Here is a 12,878-nt window from a genome sequence, read left to right on the forward strand (position 1 = left end):
GATTCCAAAGCACTTCACAGAAGCAATAGGACAGAATTTGACACCAAGCCACTTAAGGAGATGGCAGGAAAGATGAATAAACGCTTGGTTAAAGAGGTGGGATTAGAGCAGCATCTTAAAGGAGGAAAGAGAGGGTTTAGAGAGGGAATTCCAGAGCTTAGTGCTTTGGTAATGGAAGGCATGGCCACCAATAGTGCAGGGATTAAAATGGGGGATGTGCAAATGGCCAATTTGTAGGATGCGGGTATCTCCAAGGATTGTGGAGCTGGAGAAGACTACAGAGGATAGGAGAAATGAGACCATGGGGAAGTATTCCTGACTTAGGTACATATTGAGAAAACTTTCACAACCAATGGAGGAAATAGAGCTTAGATTTTTCTCATCTACTTCTACTTTTTGAATTAGGAATCCCAAATATACCACAACAAAAACCTGCAGGTGGCACAATCTACAAGTTAGTGGAGAGGATGGAAAATTAGAAATTAGGAACAGGTTTTTTGGATGGATGGTTCCCATCTGAAGAATTGATGTGAAGCACTTCCCAGCCATTCCCAGCAGCCCCACAGCCACTTAATCCTCCAAGAAGCAAAAATTGGCTGGAAACTCGGCTTCTGCCCCTGACTCGGATGAACGTTCTACCTCAGAGAGTTGCCAGCCAATCTAACTGCCCAGCATTTCTGCAGTCCCAACAGTTCCAGTAGCAACAGTTATCAGGACTGGGACTATGAGAGTCTCACCATGAGGACAGGAGGGAAGGTCCAGAGGCTGGGAAGAGATGGCTAGGGTCTAGATGGAGGGCTCTGGGGAAGAAACACCCACAGGGGGAAGACATTGGATGTTGCACTCAATGTAGAAAGGGGGCCCTTGGGGGAAGCACCATCCCATTCCTATCTGGGCTTTCCCCACCCTGGTGCAGGAAAAAGACCACAGACAAAATAAGAATTTTCACATGAGTCCAGAATCAAAAATCCACTGATGTATTCTTTCAGAGAGATTGGCACACTGAAGCTGAAATGTGGTAATCCACTTTTCCAGTAATACTGACTTCTATGATGGGAAAAACACATAAAGATAAATTAGTCTTGTGGGAGGCTCTGGTACAGAAGTTCAGATCTTTCAGTAGAAACAAAGTAAATTAGAACAAAACAAAATAGAAAGGAAAATCAACAAAAGGATAAGTAAAATGCAGAGGACAGATAAAGTATTTCAGTCTCGAGCAACATTGCCTGTCATTTCTTTCTGATTTTTACCTTCAGACACGCCCTCAGGTTAGAGACAGTCAGCTAATGAGTCACCAACTCCAACTCAGAAAACTCACTTTCAGCCAGCGATGCTGACTTCACCCAGAGTGGCCCGCATGCAGTAACCAGGCAACCACAGGAGTACATGCACAACAAAAGCATATCATATCTCCAACACCCCAAACCTATCCAGATCATGCGTAGTGGACAGCAACTGAGGAGGAGGCTGGGCTTTGGAAAGTCACAGGATTTGGCAGGGCACTTGTCAGGAATGCAACAATTTCCAGAGCGCAGGACATTTTGGGTATGCAGCAGAGAAAACAGCCTTCCATATCGTAGCAAAAGTCCAGACATTTCAGGGCCCTCTCGTGATATCATGAGTGAGGCCTAATTTTACTTTAAAATCGTGTCACTCGCAAAAAACACTAAGTTTGGCATATCTCTAAAGATGGCTTCAGCCATGATCAAGGTCACCATTTTGTGGCAACTGACTTGAGTCAACTTCTAGATTTTTAATATAATTTTTATTGGTGTCTAATATTAATATTTCAGAGTTCTGACACTTTATGGTAAGATTCATTGATTTATGATGATTAGATAACTCAAATTCTGTGAGCAGTATTGCTCAGTTCTGCCAGGGGTGGGCATTATCATGGGTGGGACTGGACAAATTGGAAAGCTGTCCAGATGTTCCCATCCCACTCTCAATGATGCCCCCATTGGCAGGACTGGAAAATCCCGGCATATAAATCAGTGGCCTTTCCAATAATTAATGCAAGGTTAGAGTAAGCTATTTTCAGCTGTTGCTTTTGCAAGTACCTGACTCCTTTTGTTGCCTGAGCTTCGTATTCAATTTAGTGAATGATAAATATTCCAACCTAAATCGTGTTCCTTTTCTGATGGGTTCCATTCATCATGGTTATGTTTCACATTTCCTTTTCCAATTAGAAATCATTACTTAGCCTTATTGGACCAATCATTCTGACCACAATCTCAACATATAACTGGCATGCTATGAAAGGAGGTACTTAATCAAACAGTGGGTGGATAAGCCCACAATTTTGCAGGTTAGAATAGGATTTTTGCAGGTCTTTATGTTTAGAAGCGTAACGAATAATGTGACGCATCTCCCACCTGCACTCCTCGAAGGTAAAATCACAAACAAACATTGGCCAACCAAAGAACAACTTTAATGTAATAAAGTATTTCTAGCAATGAAACGTTGTGCAAAATGTTGAAAATGTTCAGTGATTGTTTGATGGTGTACATAACATACATTTATTTACAGTGCTAATAAGATATATATTGGCATTACAGCAATGGGTGAGAAAGCAAATAAACGGAATGTATTACTATTGGATTGGTCTATCAGACATAGAGGAGCCCAATGTATGGAACTGGGTGGACGGAACCACTGCAGAATATACGTATGTGCACATTCTACTATAATATTTAATAATGCTAAATGTCGGGCAGGAATGATCATTTATTCATGTAAATCTAATTAACAATGTTGTTTTACTTAAAGTTAAATATGCCCTGGTTTATATCATTCATACTTTATATCACAATTCTGCACAAGTGACAGTAAAAATAAATGAATGGTTCAACATGTTTATCCAGGGAGTAGCTGAGCCAAATGATTTATAAGATCACGACAAGGTCTCATATGCGGCAATGCATATCAGAAAGTCATGGCAAGCACAATTTTCTAATCCGTGCTAGCTGCAACGAGGCCCCACTAACAGCACATGTCCTGCAAGATTTACCCTACAACAGGACGGTTTGTTCTCTGATATTTGCTGAATTGCTTGCTCATGGTAGGAATGCTATAATTGGTTTCAGTGCCCTGAGTAGGATTATCTCTGCTGCTGATCTCTATGACCCCCACTGAAAATGAATGTTACCAACTGAGAACAGGATTAGCTTTGGCCACAATGAGCAGGATTGTCTGCTCTCGCTGGTGGTGAGCTTGGGCGCATGAAGGGTATTTAATTAGGTGGGTTGATGGCATGCGTGAACCCTGCCTCCACCACAATTAAGATCTGGGTGGGAAGGTCGATGGCTGACCTTCCTGCCTGGCCACCAATTGATGCCCTGAAGAAGGACATTGGAACATGGAACGTAGAAGCAGGAGTAAGCCATTCATCTCTTGGCGCCTGCTTGGCCATTCAATAAGCTAATGGTTGATTTTTAAAGTACTGCTTTCACCTATGGAAATTAGATTTAAAAATCTGTCCTCAGGCTAGCCAGCCTCTCAAACTGGTTGGCTGTCAAGCAATAGAGAAAAAATTCAAATGGGATCTTGCTGTTAGGTTTAGCAGGACTTCCCCATTTTGGTGTTCTTGGTTTTTCTGGTTGCTACAATTTGCCCCTAATTCCACCCTTCCCTGCCTCCCCACAAATATCAGGGTTGTTGGCTCCAGCTCGCAAATCACGAAGAGCGGCACGGTGGCACAGTGGTTAGCACTGCTGTCTCACAGTGCCAGGGACCTGGGTTCAATTCCAACCTCGGGTCGCTGGCTGTATGGAGTTTGCATGTTCTCCCTGTGCCTGCATGGGTTTCCTCCGGGTGCTCCGGTTTCCTCACACAGTCCAAACATGTGTAGGTTAGGTGGATTGGCCATGCTAAATTGTCCCTTAGTCCCAAGATCTGTAGGTTAGGGGGATTAGTGGGGTAAATACATAGGGTTATGGTAATAGAGTGGGGGAGAGGGCCTGGGAAAGATACCCTGTTAGAGAGTCAGTGCAGACTCGATGGGCCAAATGGCTTCCTTCTACAGTGTTGGGATGCTATGATTCTGGCCATTGACAGCTGTGACTAGATTTTTCCCATGGAGGTGGAAAACAGGTGTTGGAACGGTTTTCAGGCCCCGAACCCACCTCTGGTGGCAAACCGATTGAAGTTAAAATTCCTCTGTTTGTGTGAACCCGTAATTGGCATGACGACTCGCTCCCAGTCCAGTTAGGCTGCATTTATTCGTGCCACAACACTAGGGGGTGCACTTCCTTCACATGCACAGATACATTGTCAGTGGCTGGGACATTAGTCCCAAAGCTCGATACGGCAGACAGGCTGTTACTACAGTAGCAGCTTTCTTATTCAAAACACCTTTACATGTTTTCATTGTGCATTCTCCTCAGAAAGGTATGGGGGTGACACTTTTGATTTGCAGGTTGCTGCTTGCATTAAAATGAAGAAAGTAGTAAAGAAGATCCTTCACTGTCCTGGTTCCACCCCCACAACCCCTCGCTACTTCCATGCATCCCTTTTCAGTCCTTTTTCACTTCTTGTTGCAACACCTGCTCCACCCACAGCCCCTTCACTGCTAGTTATCTTCCGGAACGGATGGGGGGGGGCGGGGGGGGGGGGGGGGGGGGAGTGGAAAGGAGAAGCAAATGGAATGGTGAGGAGCTGTGGGAGGGGGCAAGGGGGAGAAGCAGCGAGTGGGGCAAGGGCGAAATGGGAGAAAATGGGTGAAGCAAGCTTGCGGCAAAGGAAGCGGCGAGGGGCCGCAGTGCCATGGGGAAAGCAGGAGGGAGTGGGGTGATGTGAGAAGAAGCAGCAAGCAAGCATGAGGGAGGTGGCATTGGCAGGTGGGGGGTCAGCAGTGGGCAGGAGGTGGCAGCAGGGAGTGGGAGGGAGTTGGCAATGGGCAGGAGGGGGTCAGCACTGGGGAGGGGAGGGGTAGCAGCAGTGGATTGGAGGATGGCAGCAGCGGGGAGGGTGGCAGCAGCGGGGAGGGTGGCAGCAGTGAGTGGGAGGGGGTCAGCACTGAACGGGAGGGGTTTGTGGCTTTGGGATGCAGAATGATGATGTAAGCAGTTGGAGAAACCATTCATACGCAGGTGGGAGCCGACATCTTGATTTGCTTTTCCTGTTCCGTGGCAGCAGGTGCGACAGTGATCCAATCAGTGACAGCCGGGAGGCTCTCAAAGCCGGATGACTAATCAGAGGCCACCCTGCCTCAGAGAAGAATCTGGTTGCAAACTGGCCAATGCCAGGAATGGAGTCAGGGAGCTGACACTTTAACCGGCCTCTAACATACCTGTCTCCTTTTCCAATATCAGCAGGGCCCAAAAATTGCAGTCCCTAGATTTTCACATTTACACTCTGTGTAAGTAAATGAGTTTAAAACTTAATTTCAAAGGAGTGCAGTTCCAAATATTTCAAATTCATTTTTGTTAAGTCAACATTTCACCCAGACAGATATTATTTTATATGAGGTAACTGTATTAATTCCAGTTGACATATATTAGAGCGATTAACTCTCTGTTGCCTTATGCGTTCATTTATGCTGCTGTTTTATTCCAGAAACTGGAGACCTGGGCAGCCTGATAACTGGCAACATGCAGCAGCAACGGAGGATTGTGCTGGCCTTGCTAGTGGTGCATTGTGGAACGATTTCTTCTGCACAGACCTCAATGGCTTGATTTGTGAAAAGAATGTTGACACAGGTGAATGAGAAATTTAAACTTCTGCCTTAAAATTTCTGGCTCTGTTGTGAAAGTAGACGATGCAGCAAAATGTTTAGTTAAAAAAATGACCTCAGGCCTCCCAAATCAGAGTGGTCTGCAGCTAATTCCCCAACATGCCATGTTCCATTTGGCGCTGCAGTGTAATAGGATAAAGGTTTGATATTCATGCTATGCTGAAACAATTGCTTCAGGAACCTTATATTTATATTGGCCCTCAGTATTTCACTACTTCATTTGAAGCATTTTATCTCAGTCAAAGATAAAACTAACAGCAATTTCAAACTTACAAACAGTAGGTATTTTGATCTGACTCCCCAGATGTACTCTATATACAGCCCTTAAATGACAGACAATCTCTTATATTTCGGAATGAAATAGTTAATCAGCTACTGTATTGAATCACATAGTCACAGTGTTGCTAGGTTTAGCAGATTGGCACACTCACACACACAGATCAGCTGTCCAAAAACCAGGTATTAACAAAACAATCTGTTGTTGGCAATCTGCCAGTTTTACAGAGCAACTCCAACATGATGTTAATCAGATAAATCCATCAGTAAGTAAAAAAAGAGGAGCCTAGAAATTGCAAGATCCTTTCAATCTAACTCGATGGAGTAGGTCACAGAGCAGCCATGAATGATCTCAGTGAATGGCAGGACAGGCTCGAGGGGTTAAATGGCCTACTCCTGTTCCTATTTTCTTACTTAAGTGAGGTTAGCACTACGGTTTACAGGTGGATGGCGCACCCACTTGCATTTACGCTGTGTGTTTTTACCTTCTTGTTATTCATCAGTCTGAAATATATATTTGAAAGAGTGTTTTATCCTAGGGACTTAGGAACATTCACCTGACACCGTTTCTCCAGCTGTCCCCCTTGGTGTCAGAAATCTCAATATTCTTATTGAGCAAGAATCAATCAATTTGTTTTGAAATTTCCAATTGACCAAGCCTCAACATCTTCTTGAGAGAAGCGTTCCACATTTCCACAACTCTTTCTTTATGTGAAGAAGGTTGCTTGACTTCACCCCTGAACAACCTATCTCTAATTTTAAACTTACTCCCTTGTACTGGACTCCTCCCCCAGAGGAGATAGTTTCTCTCTATTGACCCAATCGACTCTTTTAATCATCCTAAACACTCAATTAGATCACCCCTTCATCTTTACACTCAAGGGAATATGTATAATAAATGCAACCAGCCCTGGTATCATTCTAAGGAATCTGCACTGCAACCTTTCCAAGGTCAATTCATCGGGCTGGATTTGGTTTTTCAGCTGAGTGAAGGAGATTGAAAGGAAACTGAGCGGACCCCACAACCCACCCTACCCCCGCTGTGTCTGGTCATTGAATCAAGCGGCAACCAGTTAGTGGTTGTCTGGAGGGATGGCGACTAATTAGCAGTGTGATGGTGGGGCTCGGGTCCCAATTCGGACTGTACACTGGGATGTCGTACAGCAGAGGGGTTATGCTGTTAACTGGAAGGCAGTCAAAGCTACAAGTTTAAAGCCCCCCCAATTTTCCTTTATTTCTTAGGCTCCAAAAAGCTAAAAGAAAAGTATAAAATACATGAAAACCTGAGAGTTAGCACATGGTCATCAGGAGAGTGACTGAGCTGCTCCCAGCTTGCTTAGAGCCTCTTGCTCAAATGTCTATGTCAAAGTTACATCATTTATATCATCATAGTCTCTACAACATGTTCATTAACACTTCATTTGATGAGTTGGTAGAGCGAGTAAATCAAGGGTAGAGCGAGTAAATTATTCAGTTTCTGTTCCACCTCCCTCACTTGTCCATAATGACTGATTCTAATTGTTTTCATATTTGTTCTTATTCACTACTTTGCTGAAACATTTAACTTCTATTTCTTAATTAATGTGTAAAGAGACCCACCTAATAGTTTGTATCCAAGAAGAACAAGGCAGGTGTCTCATCAGCAAACTAGTTTAAATTTATCAAGTTTATTAAGTTAAGTCACCACACTCCAGCGCCTGTTCGGGTACACTGAGGGAGAATTTAGCATTGCCAATGCACCTAACCAGCACGTCTTTCGGACTGTGGGAAGAGACCGGAATAGCTGGAGGAAACACTCAGGGAGAACGCACAGACACCGCATAGATAGTGACCCAAGCTGGGAATCGAACCCCGGGTTCCTGGTGCTGTGAGGCAGCAGTGCTAACCACTGTGCCACCATGCTGCCCTATGCACTGCAATCAGAAATTAGTTATCAGATATTGGCTCACTAATCTCTGCACAGTATCTATGAGGAAGCAAGTTTTGGATCAGAATAAACACAATCTGCTACTTCGTTGTGTGCACAAGACAGAACTGTTAAAATTCTAACTATAAGCTGTGTGCAACTGTGGCTTATACTAATTTTCATTTTCCTGCAGCAAGATGTATTCATACCATTGGTCTTTCCACATTACAGATCAACTTTCAGGGTGATTGGCCTGATTAACCTAAAGAGCATGTCCAGAGACATTTCCAGACCACGCCGGAGGTGATCTTCAGTTTCAGGTCCCCGTTTACCAAAGGAAGCTTCTGATCTGCGTTAAATGACAGCTATTAACCCAACTTCCCAAACACCGTTTCCTCATGCCGGGCATCGGACCTTACATCTTTGACCCTCCTTAACTTTTAATTTGAAGTTAGCCCAAGACTTTATTCTTTAAAGAATATCTATTATTTGATAACAATTATTGTTTATTAAAAGTGAAATAAGCAAGAAAATATATTACAAGATCAATATGAGCCCAATTTTTTATTTTATTTTCCATAAATACCTAAGTCAGTATAAGAAAATCTATATGTTAACACTTGTGTTTAAAAATATTTACCATTCTGCATAGTAACAGGCTTACAAAGATTTTTAGTTTTCAGGAATGTTTGGACTCAACCTTCTGTGTCTGGTTAACAGCAAAATCAAAAGTTCATTATTCCCCTGTTATATCATCAAACAAAATGCCAAATATAAGAAAGATGTAGACATGGGGGTTGGAATTGAATCTTATTTTGTTACCTTCCAACTGCCATAAAGATGATCTATTTTATACTTTATTGCAATGAACAAGAAGAGCATTGCTCTATTTAATCAAATGGACAGTCACACTGCCCTCAGCCAGTGCCCTCATATCCACAAACATAATTTCACCTGGAAACACAGCTTGTTAAGAGGATGTTTGCAAATAAAAATGTTATAATTTGGAATCAGAAGGGTGCTAAACTGCTTTCACAAACATGAAGGAACATTTTGACATCAGCAAGTTACATGCACATCTCAGAAGGTAACGGGGGAGGTGATGATCTAGTGGTATTATCACTAGACTATTAATCCAGAAACTCAGCCAATGTTCTGGGGACCAGGGTTCGAATCCCGCCACGGCAGATGGTGGAATTTGAATTCAGTAAAAAATATCTGGAATTATGAATCTACTGATGACCATGAAACCATTCCTGATTGTCGGAAAAACCCATCACGTTCACTAATGTCCTTTAGGGAAAGAAATTTGCCATCCTTACCTGGTCTGGCCTACATGTAACTCCAGAGCCACAGCAATGTGGCTGACTCTCAACTGTCCTCAGGCAACTAGGGATGGGCAATAAATGCTGACCAGCCAGTGACACCCACGTCCCACAAATGAATAAATAAAAAAATGATTAAATAAATAAACTCAAATAAGGACCACTTCCTTTATAACCAACACATGTAATCAAATAGCCCAACTAACCATGTAAGCTACTGCCCTCCAAAAGAAAAAGAGGCTGAAAGAATAATAGAACTCCCTTAAGATCCAATCTTAAAATCAAAAATGCCATCCATTTGAAACTTTTGCCTTTAATGAAGTACAGATTTTTATGATTATGAACTATTCAATTTTAAACTCAGTTTTGCTATTAATGATTATGACCCAACTAAAGAGTCCATCCTGACTGCAAATTAAACTTTCAGCGCATTTAATTAATCAATATTTGCAAAACATTTGTGTTCAGCCAACAATTGCCGATGGAGCCAGCAGTGCAAACATACACATAATTCACGTTTTCCAAAGATTTATGAACATAGACTCTTTTTAAAATTATCCTTCCACAAAGGAGCCTGGATCAATTTAACACTAAATATCAATATGTTATTCCCATTCACTCCCATTTCATAGAAGTTTTAATTACAATTCTGATCCAACATTCATTTGACAAATTTGTTTTGTACCTATTCAGATTTGACCTCAAGTGGGGGAAAAAAACATTCCCAGAGCAAGTCTTACTGAAATTAAGATTACAAATGGATTTCAAAATAGCAATTACACTGAGACAGTAAGTTAACTCAGATGAAAATCAAGTCACACCACAGAGTTGAGGACAATAGTGCTTTGCTCCTATGGTTTTCTGATCTACAACTTGCCACTGTAGGAAGCTACCAAGCATTTCCCAGGTATTTTCCCACAAAGGGGGGAGGCAAAAATCATTGATTTGATCATCCTAGTCCATACTCGTACAGCCTTAGCAACCAACTACAGAGCAGCTCTGGCTCAGACTTAGGAGGAGATTGCAAGTCCATTCACTTAGCTGAAGAAAGTATGTGGAAAAAGAAAAACAAACATAAAATTAAATTTAAAATGCAGTGTTTGCTGCATCATTGCTGAAGTAACGGAAGGTTACTGCTGTTATGCTTAAGTTAGATAAGCCAAATTGAACAAAAATGGATGAGAGGTGGTATTAATTACAACTGCTCTTTCATGTGACAATTTTTTGAAACATTCCTTCGAGAGAGTCAAACAAAGCCATACACCATAGTCACATTTTACTGTTATGGGTAGTTTCAGAGGGCTCAATAAATTGGTATGTATTACATTATTGTCAAATACATCTGTAATGACCAAAATAATGCCCATGTGGAATTGTTAAATAAAAATAATTTTATTTAAACAGGATGTGTATTGATTGCTCCAAGTGTTAATAGGCTTTTGCGTAGAATTGGATAGAAACTTACAGCACCAAAGTGGACAATTTAACTCAGAATATCTGTCCTAGTGTTTATGCTCCGTCCAAGGCACCTCCACCTTCCATCATCTCTCCCTATCTAACATCAGTGCTGCCTCATTTTATAAATTCATATGCAGCGTACTTTCAAGCAGAATAATTTTTTATAACTATTGCTATTTTGGTGAAGGAGAAAATTATATGCATTCTAGACTTCTTATCGGGAAAAAATAAAATAAATATACATACGGGCGGGACCTTTTGAAACTCCCGGGAGCAGGAAATGAGGCAGGTGAGGAAATCTTAATGAGTGGAAGGCAAAATGTGTGCCTTCCAAATTTGGTGAGAGGTGGTATTAAATACAAGTGTTCTTTCATGTGACAATTTTTTGAAAGATCCCTTTGAGTGAGTTAAACAAAGCCATACACCACAGTCAATTGGATGAAAATTGGGTATTTGGTTGGCTGCAGATTGAGGGAAGATTGTGCTTCCCAATGGCAAACGACAGACAACTCCTTATATTAGCATGTCATGCATGCTCATTACAACACAGCTTCACCAGATTAAACTGTACCTTTGGAATTTATGCAGTGAAGAAGAAACATGTGCCTTCAGATTCATGGCTGGTTAAAGGCGGTGTGCAGCAAGTGAGGTTGTCTTACTGGTGAATTTGGAGTGAGTAAGAGCTGCTTTTGTTGAATGGAGAGCTTTGTTGAAGCAGGGGAGAGATGCTTGAGATCAGGTGGCAGCTGTGAGAGGGGAACGAGACATAGCGATCAGAGGAAGGGAGGGAGAGGACTGTGAAAGAGGAGTGAGGCATGGCTAACTGAGGGATGGAGGTGGCAGCCCAAAGAAGGCTCATTTGGAGACAGAGGGAGGAAGTTAGATCATACAGGGAAGATTAATATCTACAGGCGGTAGGTCAAGCATGGTTGTGAAGAGATCAAAAGCTATAGAGGGAAGGTTAATAGTGAAGTCTTGAGAACCAAGGGTAATAGAGGACAAATCAAGGATGACAGAGGGAGGGTCATGGATGATGGATGGCAACTCCAGGTTAATAGGGGCAGTTCAAATGTGCTGAAGGGCTGACTGATGGTGAAGGGAGGAATTCTTGGGTGAATGATAATTGGTCAAGGTTGATGGGTGGTGAGTCAAGGGTCACCAAAAGCAGGGGAAGGGAAATGGAGTGAGGATCAAGAGCGATGGAGGGAAATTCAAAGGTGACTGAGGGAGGGTGTAGGTTGATGACTTCCAGTTCTAGGATCACTGTGCAAGTGCCCGTGACCTTGACAACACAGAGTTCTCTGGTACACAGGTCAAAGATAAAGTTGCTCACATTGCAGTGGATGAAGGCCAGGGTGTGGCCATGTGACATATAGGGCTCCCATTGGTCTAAGGTTCTCAGGTCAGGGGGAGGCTGTTGAAGCCTGCATTGACCAGATCTTTTCCTGCCTTTATTTGTAGTTCATCTCAGGCAGATTAGATAGAACATAGAACATAGAAAAGCTACAGCACAAACAGGCCCTTCGGCCCACAAGTTGCGCTGAACATGTCCCTACCTACTAGGCTTACCTATAACCCTCTATCTTACTAACTTCCATGAACTTATCCAAAAGTCTCTTAAAAGACCCCATCGAATCCACCTCCACCACCACTACCGGCAGCCGATTCCACACACCCACCATCCTCTGAGTGAAAAACTTACCCCTAACATCTCCTCTGTACCTACTCCCCAGCACTCTAAACCTGTGACCTCTTGTGGCAACCATTTCAGCCCTGGGTAAAAGCCTCTGAGAATCCACTCTATCAATACCTCTCAACATCTTATACACCTCTATCAGGTCACCTCTCATCCTTCGCTTCTCCAAGGAGAAAAGACCTAGCTCTCTCAACCTATCCTCATAAGGCATGCCACCTAATCCAGGCAACATCCTTGTAAATCTCCTCTGCACCCTTTCTATGGCTTCCTTTCTGTAATGAGGCGACCAGAACTGGGCACAGTACTCCAGGTGGGTCTGACCAGGGTCCTATACAGCTGCAGCATTATCTCCCGATTTCTAAATTCAATTCCTCTATTGATGAAGGCCAGTATTCCATACGCCTTCTTAACCACAGCCTCTACCTGCGACGCTGCTTTGAGCGTCCTATGAACCCGGACTCCAAGATCCTTCTGATCTTCCAC

At 42.8% G+C, this 12,878-nt stretch overlaps 1 protein-coding gene across 1 annotated transcript in view; it reads left to right on the forward strand.

Moving 5' to 3' along the window:
- Window positions 1–10,642, forward strand: part of colec12 (collectin sub-family member 12) — a 191,252-nt gene extending 180,610 nt beyond the window's left edge. Inside the window, exons 8-10 of the mRNA XM_078216080.1 lie at window positions 2,559–2,668; window positions 5,557–5,699; window positions 8,148–10,642. Coding sequence (XP_078072206.1) covers window positions 2,559–2,668; window positions 5,557–5,699; window positions 8,148–8,164 — 270 coding nt within the window. The 3' untranslated portion in view covers window positions 8,165–10,642. The remainder of the gene's footprint in view (window positions 1–2,558; window positions 2,669–5,556; window positions 5,700–8,147) is intronic.
- The last annotated feature ends 2,236 nt before the right edge of the window (window positions 10,643–12,878 follow it).

The sequence above is a fragment of the Mustelus asterias genome, chromosome 7, assembly GCF_964213995.1.
Source record: "Mustelus asterias chromosome 7, sMusAst1.hap1.1, whole genome shotgun sequence".
NCBI lineage: Eukaryota > Metazoa > Chordata > Chondrichthyes > Carcharhiniformes > Triakidae > Mustelus > Mustelus asterias.